This window comes from Trachemys scripta, chromosome 1 (genome assembly GCF_013100865.1).
Source record: "Trachemys scripta elegans isolate TJP31775 chromosome 1, CAS_Tse_1.0, whole genome shotgun sequence".
NCBI lineage: Eukaryota > Metazoa > Chordata > Testudines > Emydidae > Trachemys > Trachemys scripta.
The window spans coordinates 318,150,679-318,173,311 of NC_048298.1; the positions used below are offsets into that span (position 1 = coordinate 318,150,679).

The 22,633-nt window shown below is 42.8% G+C and overlaps 1 protein-coding gene across 1 annotated transcript in view; it reads left to right on the plus strand.

Annotated features, from left to right (window-relative positions):
- MTMR2 (myotubularin related protein 2) overlaps positions 1-21,760 on the plus strand; it is a 77,651-nt gene extending 55,891 nt beyond the window's left edge. Inside the window, exons 6-15 of the mRNA XM_034758915.1 lie at positions 896-997; positions 3,021-3,104; positions 9,226-9,375; positions 10,227-10,415; positions 11,522-11,707; positions 13,389-13,595; positions 15,600-15,692; positions 17,542-17,655; positions 19,210-19,386; positions 20,265-21,760. Coding sequence (XP_034614806.1) covers positions 896-997; positions 3,021-3,104; positions 9,226-9,375; positions 10,227-10,415; positions 11,522-11,707; positions 13,389-13,595; positions 15,600-15,692; positions 17,542-17,655; positions 19,210-19,386; positions 20,265-20,426 — 1,464 coding nt within the window. The 3' untranslated portion in view covers positions 20,427-21,760. The remainder of the gene's footprint in view (positions 1-895; positions 998-3,020; positions 3,105-9,225; positions 9,376-10,226; positions 10,416-11,521; positions 11,708-13,388; positions 13,596-15,599; positions 15,693-17,541; positions 17,656-19,209; positions 19,387-20,264) is intronic.
- The last annotated feature ends 873 nt before the right edge of the window (positions 21,761-22,633 follow it).

Consider the following 22,633-nt stretch of genomic DNA (forward strand, 5'->3'; position numbering starts at 1 on the left):
GGAATTGGATATAATCTGAGACAAATCCTCTAGTTGCTTCCTCAATGCACCATAGTTGTTGTCTTCTCTGGACACTATGTCTCCTGAAATTTACTCTGCGTGAGAAGCAGGATCCAGATCCAGGCAAGGCAGCCGTCTATTTTCTGTAGCTGTTTCTCTCGTTTTTTCTTTTGGCCTGACTCCTCATACATGAAAGAGGGATATTCATGTATATGAACACTTCTAGTGTGACCACCATTTTCCATTGGTTACTAAAGGCTCTTAAATTGTTTACTACAAATCTCTGTGTTTTGGGTGAGGAGTTTCTCCCTTTTGGGTAAAATGTAGTGAACCTGGCTTCTTCTAGCTTCAGAATTTTGGTTTTGTAGGAGAGTACAATATCATAGAATCATAGAATATCAGGGTTGGAAGGGACCTCAAGAGGTCATCTAGTCCAACCCCCTGCTCAAAGCAGGACCAATTCCCAACTAAATCATCCCAGCCAGGGCTTTGTCAAGCCGGGCCTTAAAAACCTCCAAGGAAGGAGACTCCACCACCTCCCTAGGTAACCCATTCTAGTGCTTCACCACCCTCCTAGTGAAATAGTGTTTCCTAATATCCAACCTGGACCTCCCCCACTGCAACTTGAGACCATTGCTCCTTGTTCTGTCATCTGCCACCACTGAGAACAGCCGAGCTCCATCCTCTTTGGAACCCCCCTTCAGGTAGACCAATATATTGGTCTTCGTGATCTAGCCGGACTATTGACCTTGTTCATAGAAACTGTTCAGATGTAGAAACCCGGGTTACAATTCTGTATTTCAATTCTCCTTGGATTCCTCGGAATCACTATGCACATTCAAGTTGTATTTAAGATAATAACAGTTTGATGTCATGGATTGTTTAACTTTTCTAGGACATTCGAAACTTACGGTTTGCTCATAAACCTGAGGGACGAACTAGGCGATCCATATTTGAGAACTTAATGAAATACGCTTTTCCAGTTTCCAATAATTTGGTAAGTATTTCTCCTGTTGTTACTGGAAGATGCAGAATGTTGGTGCACAGCTTTGTTCAGATAATGCACTATTTTTATGGGGCGATTTTATTTGTGAGCGGAGAAATGCTGATCTTAAATCCTTTCTGGGTATGTCTACCCTGTGCCAGCTGACTTGGGCTAAGGGGCTCAGGCTAAGAGGGTGTTTAATTGCCGTGTAGACGTTTGGGCTTGGGCTGCAGCCAGAGCTCTGGGACCCTCCCATCTCTCAGGGTCCTAGAACCTGAACATCTACAGTGCAATTCAACAGCCCCTTAGCCCGAGTCAGCTGGCACAGGCCTGCCGCAGGTTTTTAATTGCAGCGTAGACATACCCTGTGTGGACAAAACGCTGCTTAGAAGGAGGTCTTCTGGAATTCCAGGTGTGTTGAAAAGACAGGAGGTCTGGTCTGGTGATTAAAGCACAAGATCAGGAGTCCTAAGGTTGGATTCTGTTCCTGTATCTGTCAGTGATGTCCAAGATGACCTTGGGCAAGTCACTTTTTTGTCTCATTTCTAAAATAATAATACTAAATTGCTTACTCCCCAGGAGTGCTGAGACTTTATTAATTAATATATGTAAAGCATTGCCATGTTAAATGGAAAGTATTCTGTAAGTGTAAATGATTGATTATTTATTAATAGTTATTAAATGCCTGTACAGCCTCAAAGCCTGATCCAACTCTACTAAAGTCAACGGGAGTCTTTTCATTGACTTTATGGGAGTGAGAGCAGCAGTTTGTCACATTTTACATGAAATTGTTTGAGCAAAGGGAGAATGCATGGTTCATAAATTCCCCAATCCTGCAACTTTGTGTGCATGTGCATTCCGTGCCTGCACCAGGGAGACCCGCTGATGTGAGCATCAGCAAGAGAACTCACCTGTGCCACGCTTGAGTGGGACCTACTTATTTCAGTGGGGCTCTGTACAGACAGATTGGTGGGTGCGTCCACATGCAAGCAGTTGCAGGAACATGCCATATTTTGTAACTGAAATATAGTATAGTATATTCTTCTTCATGTGTAAAGGAAATGCAACTCCTCTGTGTCACTGTACAATTATTTGAGAAGCCTGGGCGGGGAGTTTTCTCACTGATGCTCACTTGCTTGTAATGGAGCAAAATGTTCAGGATACAATTAAATCTGTCAAGTATCAGAGGGGTAGCCGTGTTAGTCTGAATCTGTAAAAAGCAACAGAGGGTCCTGTGGCACCTTTAAGACTAACAGAAGTATTGGAGCATAAGCTTTCGTGGGTGAATGCCATGAATGGTCTGATGAAGTGGGCATTCACCCACGAAAGCTTATGCTCCAATACTTCTGTTAGTCTTAAAGGTGCCACAGGACCCTCTGTTGCCTTTTAAATCTGTCAGAGGTTCACAGTCAATATTTGGCTGACTACTCTCACGTCTGCAGAACAGCTGGTCCATTCAAGGATGTGATGACCATGCAGTTGTTGTTCTAGATCAGGGATTCTCAAACTGGGGGTCAGGACCCCTCAGGAGGTTGCAAGGTTATTATACGGGGGGTCATGAGCTGTCAGCCTCCACCTCAAACCCCGCTTAGCCTCCAGCATTTATAATGGTGTGAAATATATAAAAAAGTGTTTTTAATTTATAAGGGAGGCCGCACTCAGAGGCTTGCTATGTGAAAGGGGTCACCAGTACAAAAGTTTGAGAACCACTGCTTTAGATGCTGGTGGGTAAAGGATGTACTTCTACATAATGTGTGAGAGGAGCCTTCTTGCCACACAAGTCATTTTCTTTTAATAATAAACACGTTTTGTCCCTGTGATGTAGGAGGTAATGGATCAGTGTGATAATGAACATGGAAGAATGTACATTAGTGTGTTAATTACACTGTAGAAAGGGAGTGTCAATTACTTTACAAAGGCTTAAAGAAAAGTAGTGTAGTAGAAACAAAAGAAGAGTCGCAGGTTATTATCTGAGATGTCAGATAGCATGAAAAATGAACTTTGAGTATTTAATGCTAAATGTTCTTTCTCTCAGCCCCTTTTTGCATTTGAATACAGAGAGGTTTTCCCTGAAAATGGCTGGAAGGTGTATGATCCTATTTTGGAATACAGAAGACAGGTAGGTGCTTGTTTCACATCCTTGCTCCTGTACGTTATTCTTCGAAAGTTAAGGTCTTTGCTGGAATATAATTACTGATTGTATGTAAGGAGGAATAACCCGACTCAGAAGTGTCTGCAGGATCAGGGCATTGGTCAGCATGTTTCAGTAACTGATAGCAGAGGTACAGCTGCACAAGCAGTAACAACACCTTAAACATTAGCGTAAATGGGATTCAGGTTGCCGGCTGTTTTCAGGATAATGTGGTAAAAACGCCTGTGGCCCTGTCTACACTATCGGCTACACGGTTGCTGGCGGCTGCTGAAATGAGTGCTAATTTTGCTAGTGGAGACACAAGCCCATTGAACTTTCTAGGGTATGTCTAGAAAACCACTACCAGGTTCTCCTATCGCTGTAGTTAATTCACCTGCCCGAGAGGTGGTAGCTAGGTCGATGGAAGAATTCTTCTGGCAGACTAGCACTGTCTACACCAGGGGTAAGAGGATTTTTACATCCTGAGAGACATAGCTCTACCAATGTAAGTTTTCAGTGTAAATCAGCCCCTATTCAGTGATGGGTTACGGTTTTTCCATCGTGCTTTAATTAGTTTGAATCCTTTTTCTATACATTTACAGTTTCCTCAGGGTTTTTCTTTTTAAATAAAAAAATGTTTCTTTAAAGAGTATTTTTAAATGATTTAAGTAGGAAGTTAGAAGGAGAAAATCCATATAAAGGATGAAATAGATACTGTATGTTGTCTTGGGGGCTATTTTAAGGGATCAGCCTAGGCAGGGTAAGGTACAAATGTTCGTAGTCTGGAACAAAGGTTTGGAGTGTATCCAGACTGGCCTTTACAAAGCTGTTAATTACTTTGAGTTAATTGGCAATCAGTTAACTTGAGGTAACGAACTCTAGGGGTACGTCTACACTGCAATAAAAGACCCATGGCCCTGGGTCAGCTGACTTGGGGTTGTGGGGCTTCGGCTGCCAGGCTATAAAATTGCAGTGTAGACTTTCAGGGCGCAGGGTGGGGGAACCCTACCAACTTCTTCCTAGTGTAAATACTGCCTCGGATTATGTCTTCTCTGCAAGAAAAGTGGGTTATTTGCACTGAGATAACTCTCTCAGTGTAAAATCAGAGGGGAGACAACGCTCAGGTATATATATAGTTGAGATCAACCATCTTTCTTCCCCCACCCCATCCCTCAAGCCTAGGGTTTACCTTGACTAGTTACATTAAGGTAAAAATTACAAAGCCTTGTCTCCTCTAGGATGTTACATCGAGCCAGCTATCTCGGTGTGAAAACACACCTGGGTTTTGCAGTGAAGACAAGGCATGATCTGAATTCTGACTGTGATGGAACATAGTCATTACCATACCAGATAATAATAATTATTATTATTATTATTAATGGAGATATCCCATCTCCTAGAACTGGAAGGGACCCTGAAAGGTCATCGAGTCCAGCTCCCTGCCTTCACTAGCAGGAACAAGTACTGATTTTGCCCCAGTTCCCCAAGTGGCCCCCTCAAGGATTGAACTCACAACCCTGGATTTAGCAGGCCAATGCTCAAACCACTGAGCTATCCCCCCCCCTCTCCAACATCCATCTTGTCTTCAAAAATGGTTGGTACCAGCTGCTAAAGAGCAAGACACAAGCAACCCTTCAATAGGCAGTTATGGTATGACCTGGCCCCCTTTAATTAGAGGTTTGCTTAGGTCCTGAATCATGAGGGTATATGTCCCTTGCCAAACTTTGGGGTATTTCAATTTATTTATTTATTTATTGCTGTTTGTAACTCTGGATGTTCTCATTGTCTGGGTCTGTGTAAGTGTCTAATCCTTGTTTTGACTCTTTACTTGAATCTTATTGAATACATTGGATAATGTGTAAATAATATAATATTCTTGATAAAATAATAACTGTCCATTAATAAATCAGTATTGTGTTCCTGGCATGGTACTGGGATTTGTGCATATTGTAACAAAACTGGGATAATATAGCAAATTTGATAATGAGATTACCTGTCTGTGACCATATAAAGTGTGAACAGAAATCACAGAGGCAAAATGTATGTGTTATCTAGAGAACCTCTGGAATGGATTTAAAAAATTCTGAGAGCTGGTCTTGGCACAAGCAGTGCACTGATTCTATGGGGACCCATGGTCTTACATGTTAATTGGCATCTCACAGACCAAGTGAATCTTCTCCCACTGGGTGCAGGAGGGAGGGATAGCTCAGTGGTTTGAGCAGTGGCCTGCTAAACCCAGGATTGTGAGTTCAGTCCTTGAGGGGGTCACTTAGGGATCTGGGACAAAATCAGTACTTGGTCCTGCTAGTGAAGGCAGGGGGCTGGCCTTGATGACCTTTCAAGGTCCCTTCCAGTTTTAGGAGATGGGATATCTCCATTAATTTTTCTTTAATTTAATTTAATTTAGTAGAGGGCAACAAGTAGAATCCAGCTGTCAGGCATTCAGAAAAGGCCTGACTTCAGGAGGAGGATAGGGTTGCCAATGCCAGATGTGTTTGAAACCATGGATGTGATGTGATCTCTTCAGATTTGTATAAATGATCTAGAGGACATTGCTACAACAGAGATCCTGGAGATTAGGAAGGATGTTTAGTGAACCCAAAACGACTCTGTAAATGTCCCTGAGAAAAGAGAGAAAATGTGTAACTTATTAAAAATTATTGGTCACATAAAATGACGGAGAATAATAAACAACGTGTAGAGAACAAAAGGACCTCAGAGAGGCTTGGGTCTGAGTTGGTAATTGAGATCATATGTGGAAAATTAAATTTCAAACTGAAATTGCTCCCTGATTTTTATTACACACTGACTGGCAAAATATGAAACAGAACTGCCAAACAAATAAAATTCAGCTAAACCCAAAAGGCTTCTAGATTATTTAGGAATAACGTAAAGCTTTCAATTTCAAACAAGGTGGGGAGCAATTGGAAAATCTTACAAGGGGTTCTGAAGCTTGAAATGTGAGATGTTTCCCTAAGGAAGGCGTGCTGGAATGATATTATGCTCTGGTTAGATGCGTGGTGGAACCACAGCATGCAGGTTTCAGAACAAACAAATAGGAAAAGGTACTTGCAGTGGTGCTGTAGAGGGAAGAGCATCAATGCTTACCCAGAAGCAGAAAGGTAGAGAAAGAGAACAGATTTTTAAAGGGGAACATTTCCTAGGAAAGGAAAACAGGAATTGATCGGAAATGTTTCAAAACCAGGCTTAGTGTAGAATCTGCCCTCAATTAGACTCTGATCCAGTAAAGCAGTTAAGCTCATGCTTAACTTTAAGCATGAGACTAGTCAGTGGAAAGTAATTATGCTCAGTGATGAGCTCCCAAAATCCTAATAACCGGTTCCCTACTGGGTCCTCGGCGGCACTTCGGCAGCAGGGGGGTCTTCACTCGCTCCGGGTTTTCGCTGGCATTTCGACGGCGGGTTCTTCACCCCCGCCGCCAAAGACCTGGTACGGAACCGCACGGTGAGTACAAGCCCCACTTTCCTGTCTCCTCTCCCCACATCTGACCCCAACCCAACCCACGTCCTGCCCCCCTCAAAACCTGCAACCCATCAACCCCTCCCCACTCCTTGTCCCCTAACCACCCCCTCCCGAGACCAGGGGTGAAAGTAAGTCCAGTGACTTACCAGTACGCTGGGGCCAGCTCTAGCCCCCAGAAGGGGCGGGGCCTAGGGCGGAAGGGGCGTGGCTGAGGGAGTCAGAGCCAGCCCCAGCCTACCCTGTAAGGTAAGCGCCCCCTCCCCACCGGGGTAGCAGCAGCAGCCCGAGACTCCAGGGGCTATTTAAAGGGCCCGGGGCTCCCTGCTTCTACTGCCCCAGTCCTGTAAATAGCCGTGGGAGCCCTGGGGAAGCGACGGGGCTCCCATGGCTATTTAAAGGGCCGGCGCAGTAGAAGGAGCCGGAGCCCTGGACTTTTTAAATAGCCTCCAGAGCCCCGCAGCCCTACCCCAGGGCTCCAGCAGCGGGGCTCTGGTGGCAATTTAAAGGGCCTGGGACAGGACGGTCCCACAGGCTGGATGTGGCCCACGGACCAGAGCTTGTCCATCCGCTGGCCCCTTTAATAACGGCTTCTAAATTTAATAACCGGTTCTTGAGAACCGGTGCGAATCGGCTCCAGCTCACCACTGCTTATACTTAACTTTAAGCACATGTGCTTTATGGGATTGTGGCTATCATACCCAGTCTGATTCAATGTCTGCACTTTCACCATGTGACCAGCAGGGGGAGTGATTCAGTTGAATAAAAGTTTATATGCTGCATGTTTAGATGATGTAAATGTAAGTAAGTGATTAAAGAATAGTGTGAGTCAATACTATGAGGCAGATTGTGTCTGGCCCCTGAATGGAGGGGGCATACGTTGCTTTCCTCCCTGTGCCCTCACGCAGGGACTATGCACAGATGCAACTTTTGATGCTCCTGAGTTCAGGGACTGTAAGTGGTGCTAGCCTACCGGAGAAGATAAACCATCTCCCTACCAGGCATCCATACCTCTCTGTGTGTGTCAGCTTGTCTCCCTGTCAGATCTCACTGACTGCTGCTCCCTGCTTCCGGGAGTGTCACTTTAAATCTTACTCAGTCCTTTAATCACCTCCCTTCACAGGAATCCAGTCCCTTTGTAACTGTTTATAGCCCTTTGATCTGCTAATGCCCCGCTCAGGGCTGGCTCTACTGTTTTTGCCGCCCCAAGCAGACAGAAGCCACCGAATTGCCACCGCGGGCAGCTGAACATAGAAGCTGCCGCCGAATTGCCGCCGCCGTGGAAACGCGCGTTCCACCCTAACAGCACACAGACTATCCCCGCGAATTCGGCGCGCTGCTTTGGGCGGCAAAAACACATGGACTGCCGCCCCTTGCAGATTGCCGCCCCAAGCACCTGCTTGGAATGCTGGTGCCTGGAGCCGGCTCTGGCCCCGCTTTAGCAAAACAAGGCGTGCAGCTTGACAGAGACAGGAGGTAGGAAGAATCCTTGCAACTCATAGCCTCCCTCATTCTCTTCCAAGTGTGCCAGGATGTTCTCATCTGGCAAGCCATTGTGTTGCCTTCCTGCTCAGCCCCCATTGAATTCAAGCTTTACAGGCATATAATAAACACTCCACTGCTCCCAATACAAGTTAGATCAGTACAGTCATACAGGAAATTCTAATAACCTACCGTAGTTATACAGTAGCCTCACCTCGCTGACCAGGCCCCTTTCAGTGTTCATAAAACTCTTCCATCTCCGTATTCTTAGATTATTACATACTAGTTCCACAACTGCCACACTGGGCGCTATAGGAAAAAGTGCTTCTGGATCCCAGAATTCACAGGTGCAGCCACATGCCAAAACAGTTGTCAAAACAGAATTGGTGTGTGGACACCCTAAACCAGAGCTGCTCAGTTCCTTATGAACTTGGCTCGGTGGACTGGTTGATGGGAACCCTGTGTCCTCTGAACCATGTCCTGACGCAGCTGCTAACATTGCACCTTTATTTTCTCTCTCGTTTTTCCATTATCTGTTCTCCCCTCACCCCTTCTCTTTTCCATGTGCTTTACTGACCCTTCTCCCTTCTGGTCTCCCCTTCACCTTGTCTGGTGGCTCCCATCCCCACTCTCCCACTCACCAAAAAGGCGAGCATCACTGGGGCACCATCCAAGGTTGGGCTGAGCAACAGAGAAGAAGAGAAGCTTGGGCTAGCCAGCGTCTATCCTGTGCTCTATAGTCATGAACTGTTCCTCCAGCTTGTTACGTTAGGGGCCACAATGGGAGCAGGGACAAAGTTGCTCTCAAAGCATTGCTTCACAGTATATTTTCCATGAGTGTGATTTTGGGTCTTGTAGTTTTACCCACCTTCCCTCATATTCTCCACTGCTCTGTCTCCATGAACTAAATCACTGTCCCTCTTGCAGGGGAGCACTTTACCAACTCATCACAAAGACAAGGGAGGTAACCGGCCATTTCATACAATCTGCGTTGCTGCCATAAGTTTCCTTCCTTAATACAGACTCGATTGTTTGTGCCCTTGAATTTGAATTCTTAGAAGTGACGGCAAAGTCCACTGGTCTCTTTTCCTTGGGTTGGGGACCCTGTAGTAGTTTATTTTCTAAACTAGTGTTGTTTCATATGCAGGGAATTCCCAATGAAAGCTGGAGAATAACCAAGATTAACGAGCGCTACGAGCTGTGTGATACATATCCTGCCATTCTAGTCGTGCCCGTGAATATTCCAGATGAAGAATTAAAGAGAGTGGCATCTTTCAGATCAAGGGGTCGCATACCAGTGAGTATGACAAAGGAAGACACTTTGATGTGGTTTTATAAAGACCTTTGTACCATAAATAATGCAATGATCAGACAAAGAGGATGCCATGGAGCAAACCCAAATGATTGATGGATAATAAAAGCAACGGGGAGACCTCTGCAAGGAGTTTGAAGGCAGCATTTTCTGTGGAATTAGTGTCATGAAAGAGACATAGACTAAACTGAAGTGCTAAGAAGATAAGAAAATTGAACTAAATCCAGACTTAATTTTCTAGGATACAAAATTAGCCCTGTTAATTATTCAGAATTTTCTGCCTTTTCTGATTTTTTGGGGGGAGGTGTAACTGAATACTTTTTTTCTGAAGTCCTTTATTACTGTTAAAGAAGACTCTTATTTAACATCAAGTTGTAAATAAGGAATGTCATAATCATTACCTTTATTTCAGAAGCAGCCAATATTATGCTATTTGCTTCACAGATATATAAAAAGACAAGTCCCTGCCCAAAAGAGCTTACAGTTTAAATGAGGAACACTAAAACAAAATTCAGCACAATGGGCATGCGTGAAAAGGGGTCTGTCTTACTCAGCTCATAACTGAATGGCAGGAGAATTAGCTGTACTCCATTTAAAAGTCAGGTTTAAGCATATTCATACATTTGTAAGTGGGTTCCAGCTTTGGGAACGTACTGAAGTGAAAGAACAAAATACAGGACAGTGCTGTCACTTTAATTCAGTCACGACTTAATTTGATCCAATCCTCTGGAACCAAATCAATACAAGGAATGGATCCAATGGAATCGGCTACAGGTAAATCATTTCACTGTCCTACTGAATTTGTCTCCATTTTTTCCCCCTGTGTATTGTTAAAGGTTTTGTCATGGATTCATCCCGAAAGCCAAGCTACGATCACGCGCTGTAGCCAGCCGATGGTTGGAGTGAGCGGAAAGCGAAGCAAAGAGGATGAAAAGTATCTTCAGTCCATCATGGATTCCAATGCTCAGTCCCATAAAATCTTCATCTTTGACGCGCGGCCTAGCGTTAATGCTGTAGCCAATAAGGTTAGATGTGCTCTCCTCTCTCAGTGGCAGGGGATGTTGCAATTCAGAGCTAGCCTACCACCCTCCTTTAATGGATGAAGGTGCGGTTGCCATGATAGAATTGTTGCATTGACAATGGCTCCAATCCTGCAGCTAGATCCGCGCAGGTAGAGCCGTGCCACCTGCACCGAGTCCTGCTGATGTCAGTGGAACTCCACCTGCACGAATCCAGTTGCAGGATCAGGGCCTCAAACTGTAGAGGAAGAAAAGACCACTGAGCCAGCCACAGAGGGTTTAAGACCAGGCTTTGTTCAGGGTGTTTTGCTCAGCAGTTCAGAACAGAGATTCTGGCACCTTGAATCTTGGATGCTTCTGTTTCTCTGTGCTTGGGCCTGATTCCCTCTGCGCATGTTGCCTTTAACAGGACCTGTGGATGTTCAGGACCATTGAAAATAGGGCCTGAGATGCCTCAAGCTGAGCACCTGACATCCATGGTTGTTTTTGAAAATGTGATGGCCTGTCGTGTGATTTCTCCGCGCCAGACAGAGATTCAATGGAATGACTAGGAAGGCAGCCCAGGCCCAGACCCGTGCGTTAATGTTATGTAGCATACAATAGCTATCGAGCTTTGTTTACATGCGAGAATCCCTTTGCTGCCTACGCTCTGGATTTTCTCTATGTTCATCACCCCTTACAGGCAATTACCTGTGGGGAAAATGCAGCCTTTCCCATAGGATCCCAAAGTGGGACTGCCAGACTGCAATATAGTGAGTCTGATGAATTTGTAACTTTAGGGGTGGTAACTCATAATTTTCAAAAAGAAAAATTAACACCTGTACATGATATTCAGCAGTTTAACATAGGTGAAAATTACCGTATTAAGGAAAAACCATTTCTGCAGGAAAATTCTATTAAGAGTATGTACAGGAATAGCCTTGTCCCCATTTGTAAAATGAATACAATGCATAGGTCTGTTTCCTGCTTTCTTTCATCATGATTTTGATAGCCAATTTGTAATTGTTTTGATAATACATATCAAATAATATCTGTCCTGTAAATGCTACTGGGTTGAAAGACCAAACACATTTTTGTTAATGATTTCCTATGGGTTTGTTTTTATTTCCCAGGCTAAAGGAGGGGGTTATGAAAGTGAGGATGCCTATCAGAATGCTGAATTAGTTTTCTTGGACATTCACAATATTCATGTTATGAGAGAATCATTGAGAAAACTGAAGGAGATTGTATATCCTAACATTGAGGAGACTCATTGGCTGTCCAATTTGGAATCAACTCATTGGCTGGAACATATCAAGGTGTGCATGTGTGTTAGTATCCGTGATGTATGTATCTGTCTGAAAGCAGAAGTGTCTGTCTACTCCTGGGACAGTTGCAAGGCAGCTGCTACTTCGTGTTTAATTTCAGACTCAGAATATTACAGAATAAGATCCTGATCCTGCAAAGACTTACACATCTGCTTAACTTCATGCACTCTCCGGAGTTCCATTGTGCTCAATGGGAAGTTCATTGGGACTCATGATAGTGAGTAAAGTTAAGCACATGCATATAGCTAAGCACGTGTGTAAGTCTTTGCAGGATTGGGGCCAAAGTCCAAGTGTTCTCTCTCACAGAAACTTCATATTAATTCTTTCTTTCACTCTTGTTTTTCTTACTCTTCTATAAAAGTAATCTGCACTGAAAAGATATGTTTTTCACGTCGTATGGGAGAAAATATAATGGCACCAGATGAATTATTAAGTCATTTTCATCCCCCGGAGGGAAATCTTTTCAAATAAGATGCTCTATAATCCTGATAAACCAAGAGAGAGAAAAAAAATGAGGGACTTATTTGTGTAAAGTGCTGAGTACCATCAGCTTCCCCTGCTTTAGATGGGTATTAAGGGCTCCCAGTTGCAAACAGCCCTAGAGAGAGAGAAAAAAAGCCATTTACTTATAAATAAGAAGCTTCCAGCTGCCGCATTAACATAGATTTTTACTAGATTTGGCCTATGATTTTTATCATATGTTGTCATTTCTCTGAAAATCAGTGAAGGTTTCTCCTCTCCAAAATGTAAACTTTGTATGTGGGTTCATACTACACAGGTGTCCCAGGGAAAGCCAGCAGTTTCAAGCCTAAAAGTAGGAGATAGCAAGCCAAATCTTTGGGAAGAGTAGTACCCTATGTTGTTTGTCCTGCACTGTTCCTTATAGCTGAGTAGTTTGATGTCAGCTGTTCAGTTGGCAGAAAATATTTAGCCAAATTAAATCAGTATTCCACGGGTGCCTGTGTTCATAGATAGATAATTTTTGGGGTGAATAACCTATTAATGTAAAAATGTGTAATGCACTAACACTTGGAACAAGGGCTTGTCTACATGGGGAAATTGACCAGTTTAGCTACAGTGGGAATAATTATTCCTCTATAGTTATACCAGCCAATTTCCCTATGTACACACACCCCAAGTCTCACTCATCTGACAAAATTAGAGTACCTGGATTTGCAGGGTTGGCACATAAAGGTCAACTCCCTGAAATTATGCATTTACACGAAAAAAAAAAGGATAGTACAGAGCTGCTTTTGGAAAAGCAGGCTTGCCAGTTTCTTCCTTCGGCAAAATATAACCAATCTAGTTTTCCCATGTACACTACTGCTGTAGCTGAGACAAGGGACTTGGTTACAGCAACACTGTTCCCTGACATGGTTAAAACAGGCTTAAAATTGTAGTGTAGATGGGATTTAATTGTGTCCAGGTAACTGGGTTTAAATCCTGGACTGTCCAAGTATTTAATCTGGCTACTGGGACACTTCCAGAGTCATGTCTGCCCTACAACTTGTAACCTCTCTGGGGCATAACCAGCCTGTAACCAAGCCCCTGTCTCAGTTATAATTGTGACGCAGACATGGCCCTTGTCTTGTCTAGAGGTGTCACAGGCAATTCTCCAATTGTAGTTCATATTCTATGGAGAAACTTCACTAATGCCCTGTCTGTGTCGCAGCTAATTCTTGCCGGCGCTCTTCGGATTGCTGATAAGGTGGAGTCGGGGAAAACCTCCGTGGTTGTGCACTGCAGCGATGGCTGGGACCGAACAGCTCAGCTCACTTCTCTGTCCATGCTCATTCTCGATGGCTACTATCGAACAATAAGGGGGTTCGAGGTGCTTGTGGAGAAGGAATGGCTGAGCTTTGGGCACAGATTTCAGCTGGTGAGTCAATAGCCTTTTGAGCCGATTCAATTGCTGGGTGTTGAACAAAGAGCATCTCACTGGATTAGTTACATAGTTCTATATGTGCCTTTAATCAGCATTACTTGATCACAGCTGAGCTCACAGAGTAAAGGTGAATGCCACTGATACGCATTCTGGCACATTATATTCTTTGTTGATTTTTGCTCATTGTCCTTAGACTGCAGTCAGTTGATGTTGGTTAAGGTTATCTGATATAATACTGTATCTAATAATTACCTAAGGCACTGATTTCATTGTGTGATTTTGGGTGGTCACTTAACAGTTTTTCCATCTGCATACTTGTGATATTATCCCCCATTTTACATGTGGGGAAACTGAGGTAGTTGAGTGATTGAGAGCCCAATCCAGCAAAACAGTAAACCAGGTGCTTAAACTGTAAGGAGATGATTAGTCCCATCTATAAAATGGAGATGATGATGCTGATCTTCTTTGTAAAGCACTTTGAGCTCTACATATGAAAAGTATTCTATAAGAGAGAGGTATTATTATTACTTACATGCTTAAGCCCAGAAGAGTGGCTATACTGGGTCAGACCAATGGTCCATCTGGCCCACTATTCAGTGGCCAATGTCAAGTGCTTCAGGGGGAATGATCAAAACAGGGCAGTTATTGAGTGGTCCATCCCCTGTCGTCCAGTCCTAGCTTCTGGCTAACAGAGGTTTAGGGACAACCGGAGGATAGGATTGTGTCCCTGACCATCTTGGCTAATAGCCATTGAACTTATCTAATTCTTTTTTTTGAACCCAGCTACACTTTTGGCTTTCACAATATCTCCTGGCAATGAGTTCCATAGGTTTGCTGTGCATTGTATGAAGAAGTACTTCCTTTTGTTTGTTTTAAACCTGCTGCCTGTTAATTTCATGGGGTGACCCCTGGTTCTTGTGTTATATGAAGGGGTAACTAACACTTCTCTATTCACTCTCACCACACCTTTTATAGACCTATTCTGTCATTCCTATATATTTTGTACTCTGGTATTACTGTGTCCCATTGATTATCATTCCACCAAGTTTCTGTGAGGGCTGTTATATCAGTATACTCATTTAATACCAGGCAGTCAAGTTCACCCATTTTAGGATTTAGACTTCAGCATTTGTATCCAAGCACTTATAAAATTTGTCAATATTAAGTTGTCTGCCTTCATGGGATGTAACTGAATGGGACTCTTTTTCATCTAATTTTTTTCTTGAGTTCCTACCTGTACTTTGTCAATTTTCTATCCTCTCCTCTTTAGTAGGATATAGATTATCCCCTTTAATAAATCCTCCCCAATGGATATCTCGGTCCAAACCGTGTGGTCCTCCATACCTTTTAGCCTTCCCCCAGCCTTTAGTTTAAAAACTCTTCTACGACCTCTACGGCTTTAGTGCTTTGCTGAATTGGGACCTTAAGTGATTTGCCCAAGGCCACACAGCAAGGTCAGTGTCAGAGGCCTACTTCTTAGGGACACTTTCGTAACTACCTCTCATGGGGTGGTGAGGATGAGCTAGTGTTTGTACAGAGCTTGGCAGCTAGGAAGTGCTATGTTATAATTATCATTAGGTGCTGTGTTTCTGTGCAACTCTTGGATCCATTATACTGTACTACTGAATGAAGATGATGATAATATATATAATTTAAAGGAACAAAAGTTTAAACTTTTTCTAGTCTTTTGAACGCTAGCTGTTAAATGAAGTCAGTGCCAGAATAACATCTGGAGCTTCTATTTAGATCACTTTTGTTTTTAGTTCTTTCTTAAGTGCACTTAACAAGTCCCTGAGAAAGGAACTCACTTCAAAGACTAGAGGAATAGCTGTCCAGAACTTCTGCACTTACTAATATAAACACAGCAAAATCAGGACACTTTTAGACCATCTTACTGCTATTGCGGGCTGCTGCATTGGTAACCCAGGCACACAGAATCCAAGCTATTTCATTGTGAAGTACTGTACTAGTTCATGTTTTTTTTTTGTTTTGTATCAGAGAGTTGGCCATGGTGATAAAAATCATGCAGATGCAGACAGATCTCCCGTTTTTCTCCAGTTCATTGATTGTGTCTGGCAAATGACAAGACAGGTAAATTTCTAAGCTGCTAACTTGCTTTATGCAGGACTTAGATGGGTGCGTCTGGCTAGTGATCTTGCTGCTCAACTTTGAAATTAAAATACAGCATCTTTTGTGTGGCTTTTTTGTTCTTTTCTGTTTTCATTTGGGTACAATTGTCAAAAGTATCTGAGTGAGTTAGGAGCCTGTCATTGAATGCATATGGGATTTAGGAGCCTAAGGGCCTAAGACACTTTTGAAAATAGGACTGAGGCTCCTTAGTCATTTAGTGGCTTTTGAAAATTTTATTTTCCCTGAGTGGCATTAATTGTGTGAGGGGAGAAGGGATTGAAGACAGTTGGGTTTTGTTTCACTTTAACCTCTTCTAAAAGTGAATGCATTGCTCTTAAATTGTGCATGGTTATCAACATTGGAGTGTCTTCTTTACCCACAGACCAGGTACTGTATGAGCAGGGCCACTTAAATTCCTCTGCTCTGGAGGGAACATCTCTAGCGGCTTAGAGTGAGAGCCATGCCGCTGTGTCCACTCTGCATTTGGCCTCTGCGCCAGGGCCTGTAGGTTGTATTTTTATCCTTTTGACAAAGGTGCCTAGCCACCATTGAAAAAACCAACCTATGATAAAAATGGTGCAGTGGAATGCCATTTTAGATGGTACTTTTCAGTCGCCAAACAGGAGAGGTGGCAGCATGTCCCTTTCTTGGATGTTGCTAAAGCATCCTTTACAGTGGTCTTCGTAACCCTTCTCCCATCAAGTTCCTTGGGAGGAGTAGGTGTTTGGGATGGACTGAACGGCAGCCGATGACATAGAGTCTTAGGCATCAGAGATGGGAAAGACCTGTTATATCATCTGGCCTTGGGAATAGGGCTCTGAAGTCAGGGAGGACAGGATGGTAAGGGTTACAGAACAAGATTTCTTGCTGTCCCCTTGTGTTTCCCCACCACCACATGGTTTCAAATCACCCCACCCCCACACTTCCCTCTGGCCCTGCTCTGAGACTTCCTCTCCCCCACTCTCCCCCTCCATCCACACACACCATAACTCCAGATCTGGCCATGTTCCTTACTGCATAGCTCTGCCCCGACTCGAAAAAAAAGTGGACAGTTTTCACAACTCTCCCCACACAGGTTTTCCACTCTATATAGAGGGAGTCAGAATTATTCAATATTCAGAAAAGTTCTGATGAAATTTTGAAAAACTATTTTTAAAACAAAAGAGGGAAAAAAGTTGTTAAGTTTTGTAACTGTTTTCCAAGCAGCTCAGATGGTTGTTATACATTTGTATTACAGTACACCTAGAGGCTTCAGCCAATGTTAAGGCCTTGCATGTGATGGCAATTCCTAGGTTCCCACGACCTATTCCCAACATGTGAACTAGTTTCATGGCCTTCTGCTGCAGCCTCATGGAAAACTCTCAATTGGATGCGTGAATTGTTTCCATTTAACTAGATGGAGCTTTCATTCCTACTTAGAGTTTGTTTATTTTATATCTGCTGCACCCTTTTGTTCATAACCTCTTTACAGTTCTGGCATTAGAGCCTGTGCAAGCTCCAGTTTAAGCAGCTCTGGGTGTATATAAATACAGTGATCAGACCCTTCAGGCCTCTGGCTTTTGCTCAGAATTCCTTACTGCACATGTAAAGCAGATTTTTGAGTGAAGCGTGTGCTCTGAGAAAGTAGTAGTATGATTTTGGAGACAGAGGCAGCCAAATAACACAAACGAATCCTGCATTAGAAATGCATAGGGGACATATTCAGCTCATTAACTAACACGATTGGCTGTTACAGTGGGATGTGTGTTCATTAGCAACAAGCAATGTACTAAGAAAAATAAACACGCAATATTCCTGGTTGTGTTTGAAGTTTCCTACAGCATTTGAATTCAATGACTGTTTCCTGATGATCATTCTGGACCACCTGTACAGCTGCTTGTTTGGGACATTCCTGTGTAGCAGTGAGCAGCAGAGGGTGAAGGAGGTAAGGCCTCGCCTCTTTCCAAGATGAATGCAATTCTCAGTGTTCCGAAAATGGGCGAATGATGCTGATGGGATTGTTCCCATTCCCGGTGACTCCCACGGGAGCAAGTTTGGGCCCTAACAGATCTTCCAGCTGAACAGCTGGCATTCAGAATTCTTCCCCCTGTAAACTGGTGTGAACTACTCAGAGCTTAATTGCTATACTTCAGACTTGTGTACATTTCAGTGTATTCAGAATCTCTAAAGGCACCTTCAACCATTAGCCTCTGTCTTAACAGCTATCAGTTGCCTAGGAGATGTTTATCTAAAGTTCAAACAAAATCATACTTGCAACAACCTGCCCAGTAATACTAGAAAGTGAGCTGATTGTATAAACTAAAATGTGTGCACAGTCATACCATACATCCAGCTGACAACATGGAAGTAACAGGGTGCCAGATGCGCCCTTTTCCCTGGAGAGAATGGACCTGCTAGCTATTAGGAGGAATGTGGCTGTAGTGCGTTACATTGGATAGTTCCGTACTCTAGCCTGGCCTACCTTGGCAGAGCTTAAAGCAGTTACAAGACCCAAAGTGCAAGAGGAGGAATGTTGTGTACGTTTGCATGACTTAAAACACTAATCCAATGTTACATGTACAACCCCAACCTGAAATCAAAAGGAAAATGAATGGCGCTCGCTCAGTCTCTGCTTGTTAAAGCTGGAAGCACCATTTAGTTACACAAAGGTTGCATCTACACTAGGAAAAATGGCATCTGTAATTCTCCACTGGGGATGGCAACAGTGGAGGCTGTAGTCTAGTCAGGGCTATGTTTTTTTATCACTGTGTTGCATAGACATGCACTTAGCTGAATTTAACAGCACAGTGGTCAAAATCGCTATTAAAACCACATTGCTGGTGAATTGTTTGTCCCAATTTTCCCAGTGTACATGAGGCTTGAATATTTGTCATTCCAAAGAAGCAAACACATGCTCTGTTTGCTGTCTCTGTAAGGACCATCAGTCTAGCAAAGCACTTAGGCATATATGTAGTCTCAGGATTTCACTAGGACTACTCACATACTTAAACTATTTTGCTAGATTGAGGCCTAGAACACATGCTTTTTCCTTGCAATTAAATACACTGGGCCCTCTTTTGGGAGCATTTGAAAGATGGGAAGCGTAACAAAAATAATGGTCATGTACATGGCCAGCCAGCCCTTCCTCCTGTCCTTTAAAGCTTCAGAAAACCCCATCTCCTCTCCGGGCAGCCTTCCCCTTTTTGTGCCAATGGTGATTCCCTTGATTGTGCTGCAGGTTGAGTTGGGAATAAGGGATGTTTGCATGCCGCGGTGTATACGTAGATGCCTGCCTGCATGTGTTTATATTCTAGAAAAAAAGCATAAAATGTATTTTTTAGTTATGAAAACGCAGCCAGATTTTTATTAATATGTATATGCAGATGCATGCATTTTAAACATATGTATATGCTGGTATAAATACTCATAAAGCTGTGTAGATAAATACTAGTGTTCATATGGCTGGGTATGTAAAACAGCTTTTATTTTTTCCTTAAAGGGCCTTCCAAAAAAGACTCTGTCACTGTGGTCTTACATCAATAGCCAACTTGAAGACTTCACTAATCCCTTGTATGTGTGCTACGCCAACCATGTCTTGTATCCTGTGGCCAGCATGCGCCACCTAGAGCTTTGGGTGGGATATTACATCAGATGGAATCCAAGGATGAAACCACAGGTGACCATTTTGTTTCTAAAATACTGTGTTTGTCAAAAATCTTGTCTCTGATGTTCCTAAGGAACCAGTCACCTTGGCCTCTGGGAGCTGCACAACAGTAAGCAGTACTTTCCAAGCCCAAACTGCCACAGCTTAAGTTTAAAAACAAAACTTAATTGCAAGCACCGTACCTGCAACATGTGTAACTGAACTGGGTGCCTAACTTTAGTTTTAAAAATATCAGCCACGATTCTAAAAACTGGGTGTCTGACTTTAGACTTCCAAGTAAGTGGATTGGAAATCCCTGGGGGCTGTAGGTGCTCAGCACTTTGAGAAATCAAATCACTTGAGCAGGCGTCAAAAGCGCCAGGTCCCACTTGCAGGAGGGACTCAAGCGCCCGAGCCTCATTGAACGTCAGTGGAACTTAATCATGTAGGCACTTTTGAAATATTTACCCTAGATGCCTAAATACAGACTTTGGGGCCTACCTTTAGTCATTCACTTCTGAAAATCCTGGTTACTAGAAATAAGAAGTGTTTTTAAACACTAGACCGTTGAACATTTAAGACAAGTTAGAAATACTTAGAAGAATCTCCAAAGTGCCCTTATTCTATATCTACTTAATTATCAACAGTATCGAGATGCCAAGGGGATAGGTGACCGAGAGATCTGCAGGTCTCAGCTTTTACAATTCACAGTGCTTATGTTGTTAACCTGTTAGTTTGTCTCATTCCCAAATCAGCTTTGTAAATAAAATATAGTAGACAATAAGCATCAGGGCTCTGGAACTAGCAGGCTGCAAGAGTGCAGGTGACAGATAAGTGGCAAGGTATGTGGAAGTCAGAACAGCTCATTCATTTGCTTCATTCCCTCAGCTGTACGTTCTTTTGCATTGCAGGAACCTGTCCACAGTCGATACAAGGAACTTCTTGCCAAACGGGCTGAGTTGCAGAAGAAAGTGGAGGAGCTCCAGAGAGAGATTACCAACCGATCGACCTCATCCTCGGAGAGAGCTGGCTCTCCTGCACAGTGTGTCACTCCTGTACAGACAGTTGTATAATATGGACTTCTATTAAGCATTTCCCAGGACCACCTTAAAAGGGCAGCTCTAGTAGGAAACCCTTTGAATTTAGATCTTGGTGTCTTGGAGGCACCAACTACCTTATTTATTACATTTCTCTCCAGGGTAATTTATTAGTACTGTAGCACTAGAGGAAGCTTAAGCTAAAAAAAGGGCAGACCCCTATGCAATCTTTTTGGTAGCTAGATGATGCTAAAACTAATTGCACTTGCCATCTAAAAACAAAACCTAGCGCTCTCACTGATTTAGCTGTTAGAAATCATTTTGCTTTGAATGAGCGACTAGAGCATGGCAGGAAGTATTCTGTAAGGAAAGTATCTATAGAGGAGGAGGAGGAGGACTCTGAAAATTCTCCACTTTGCTAAAAGGAAACAAAAAGACTGAAGTAAGAAATCAGTTTGCAGAATTCATATCTGATTCAAATGTTTAGAACATAGCCATTGAATAGTTTGACTTATCACTGTCAGTATAGATATAACTGTCAGTTGAATTGTTTTGCCAACGTCTCACTGAAAGACAGAAGCTGATAGGACCCGATAGAATGCTTTTTACTATTTAGATTGGCTCTTTCCTATCACTTTGATATACATCGGAGGAAGCTAGGCCAAGTTCTGCGACTTTACTTCTGTCATGGAGGTGGAACTTAAAAAACAATGAAGTCTGTTTCTTTTAGGTATATACCCAATACTGCAAAGTGATGCCTTATTTACAGGAAGGGCAGCTTCTACCTATAGGACATGGTAGTGGATGAGCCCCTCGTATCCCTCAGCTTGTCCTTTTTGGGACCAAGTTTACCTCCATCCCCCTCACCTGGAATCATCACTTATTTTCATCCAATTCAGTACTATGAAGTAAATGTTAATTACTGAGGGGGTGGGAAACAGATCCCCCAGTAGTTTCTGCAGCTTTTGAGGGGGGGGGGGGGGCTTATATGCAAGAGCTGGCAAAGTAAATTATATAAAACATGGCAAGTGCAACACTTGCTGGGATCAACTCAATTTAATTTTGCTTAGGTAAGTGTCAACCATTATTTCCATATTTCAGTGTGGGATCGTGATGATGTACTTAAAATTCAAACTATTTTACTTCTCTGCTGTTGACAGTAAGTGTATTGACCAAAGAAAGCTTTCTGCATGTATTACAATCGCAATGTAAAAGTAGTGGTCAGTTGATGGAGTTGTGTAGTCTGCTAGCATAATATTTCAGCACTAGCTTAATACTTGTTACTCTGTCAGAGAAGAGAATACAGTGTACTTGGAGTAAAGAATCATTGTCATTGACACAATGATCAATTAAACTTTATCCAAAATCAATTTTAATAACTTTATTGTAGAAATCAGGGTGAAAACAGTCAATTTTCTGGCGATTATTTTTGTTGAACTAATTTTTTCATTTTAATTGTCTTTCTAAATACATGCATATGCACTTGAATGAGAAGGTTGGGGGTGTAGCAAAAGTCAAAATATTTATAAGGGCTTTTTAGCTTTGCCTCTGGATCTCATTTCTATATGCAGATGTATGTTTTGATCAGAGTAGTTTAGCTGATTTTTGTGCAGTCAGCATATGTATATTGCCTTTGAGGGGCTGCATTCCCTCTAAGATAGTGGAATTTCCTTGGAAAGCTACTTGTGGTTTACTGTGTGCCTCCTTCTTTCTCCTGCAGCTATGTCAGTCCATTAGGGTGAAGTCTTCTCTCTTATGGATGGCCTAGCATTAAGATGAAGTGTAAACATCACTGCATTTGTTAGGGTAACATGATCCTTAATGAGACTTCAAAAAAAAAAAAAAAAAAAAAATCAGGTTGTGGTGATTCTTTGCACCATATGATGTATGGGGTGTACAACTTGCTTTAAGTTTTTGTGTGTGTGTGTGTGTGTGTGTGTGTGTGTGTGTGTGTGTGTGTGTGTGAGAGAGAGAGACACTCAGACCGTTGGCCTCTCCTCCTTAGATTCCGTCACTATATAAAATATGTCTGTCTTAGGTTCTCAGATACTACAGTGTAGTATAAGAACCTCTATGGACTAGTCATTTACCTTTTTACCCTCACTTTGGCCATTTCACTAGGTATGCATTATTGTCTCTTTAGTATTTTGTTTCCTTATGGTTAATATTGATTGGTGAGTGGCTGTGGTCTTTTCTCCTTGGGCCCTGCTCTCACTCCTAACAATATTTATTTGTTCTTTATA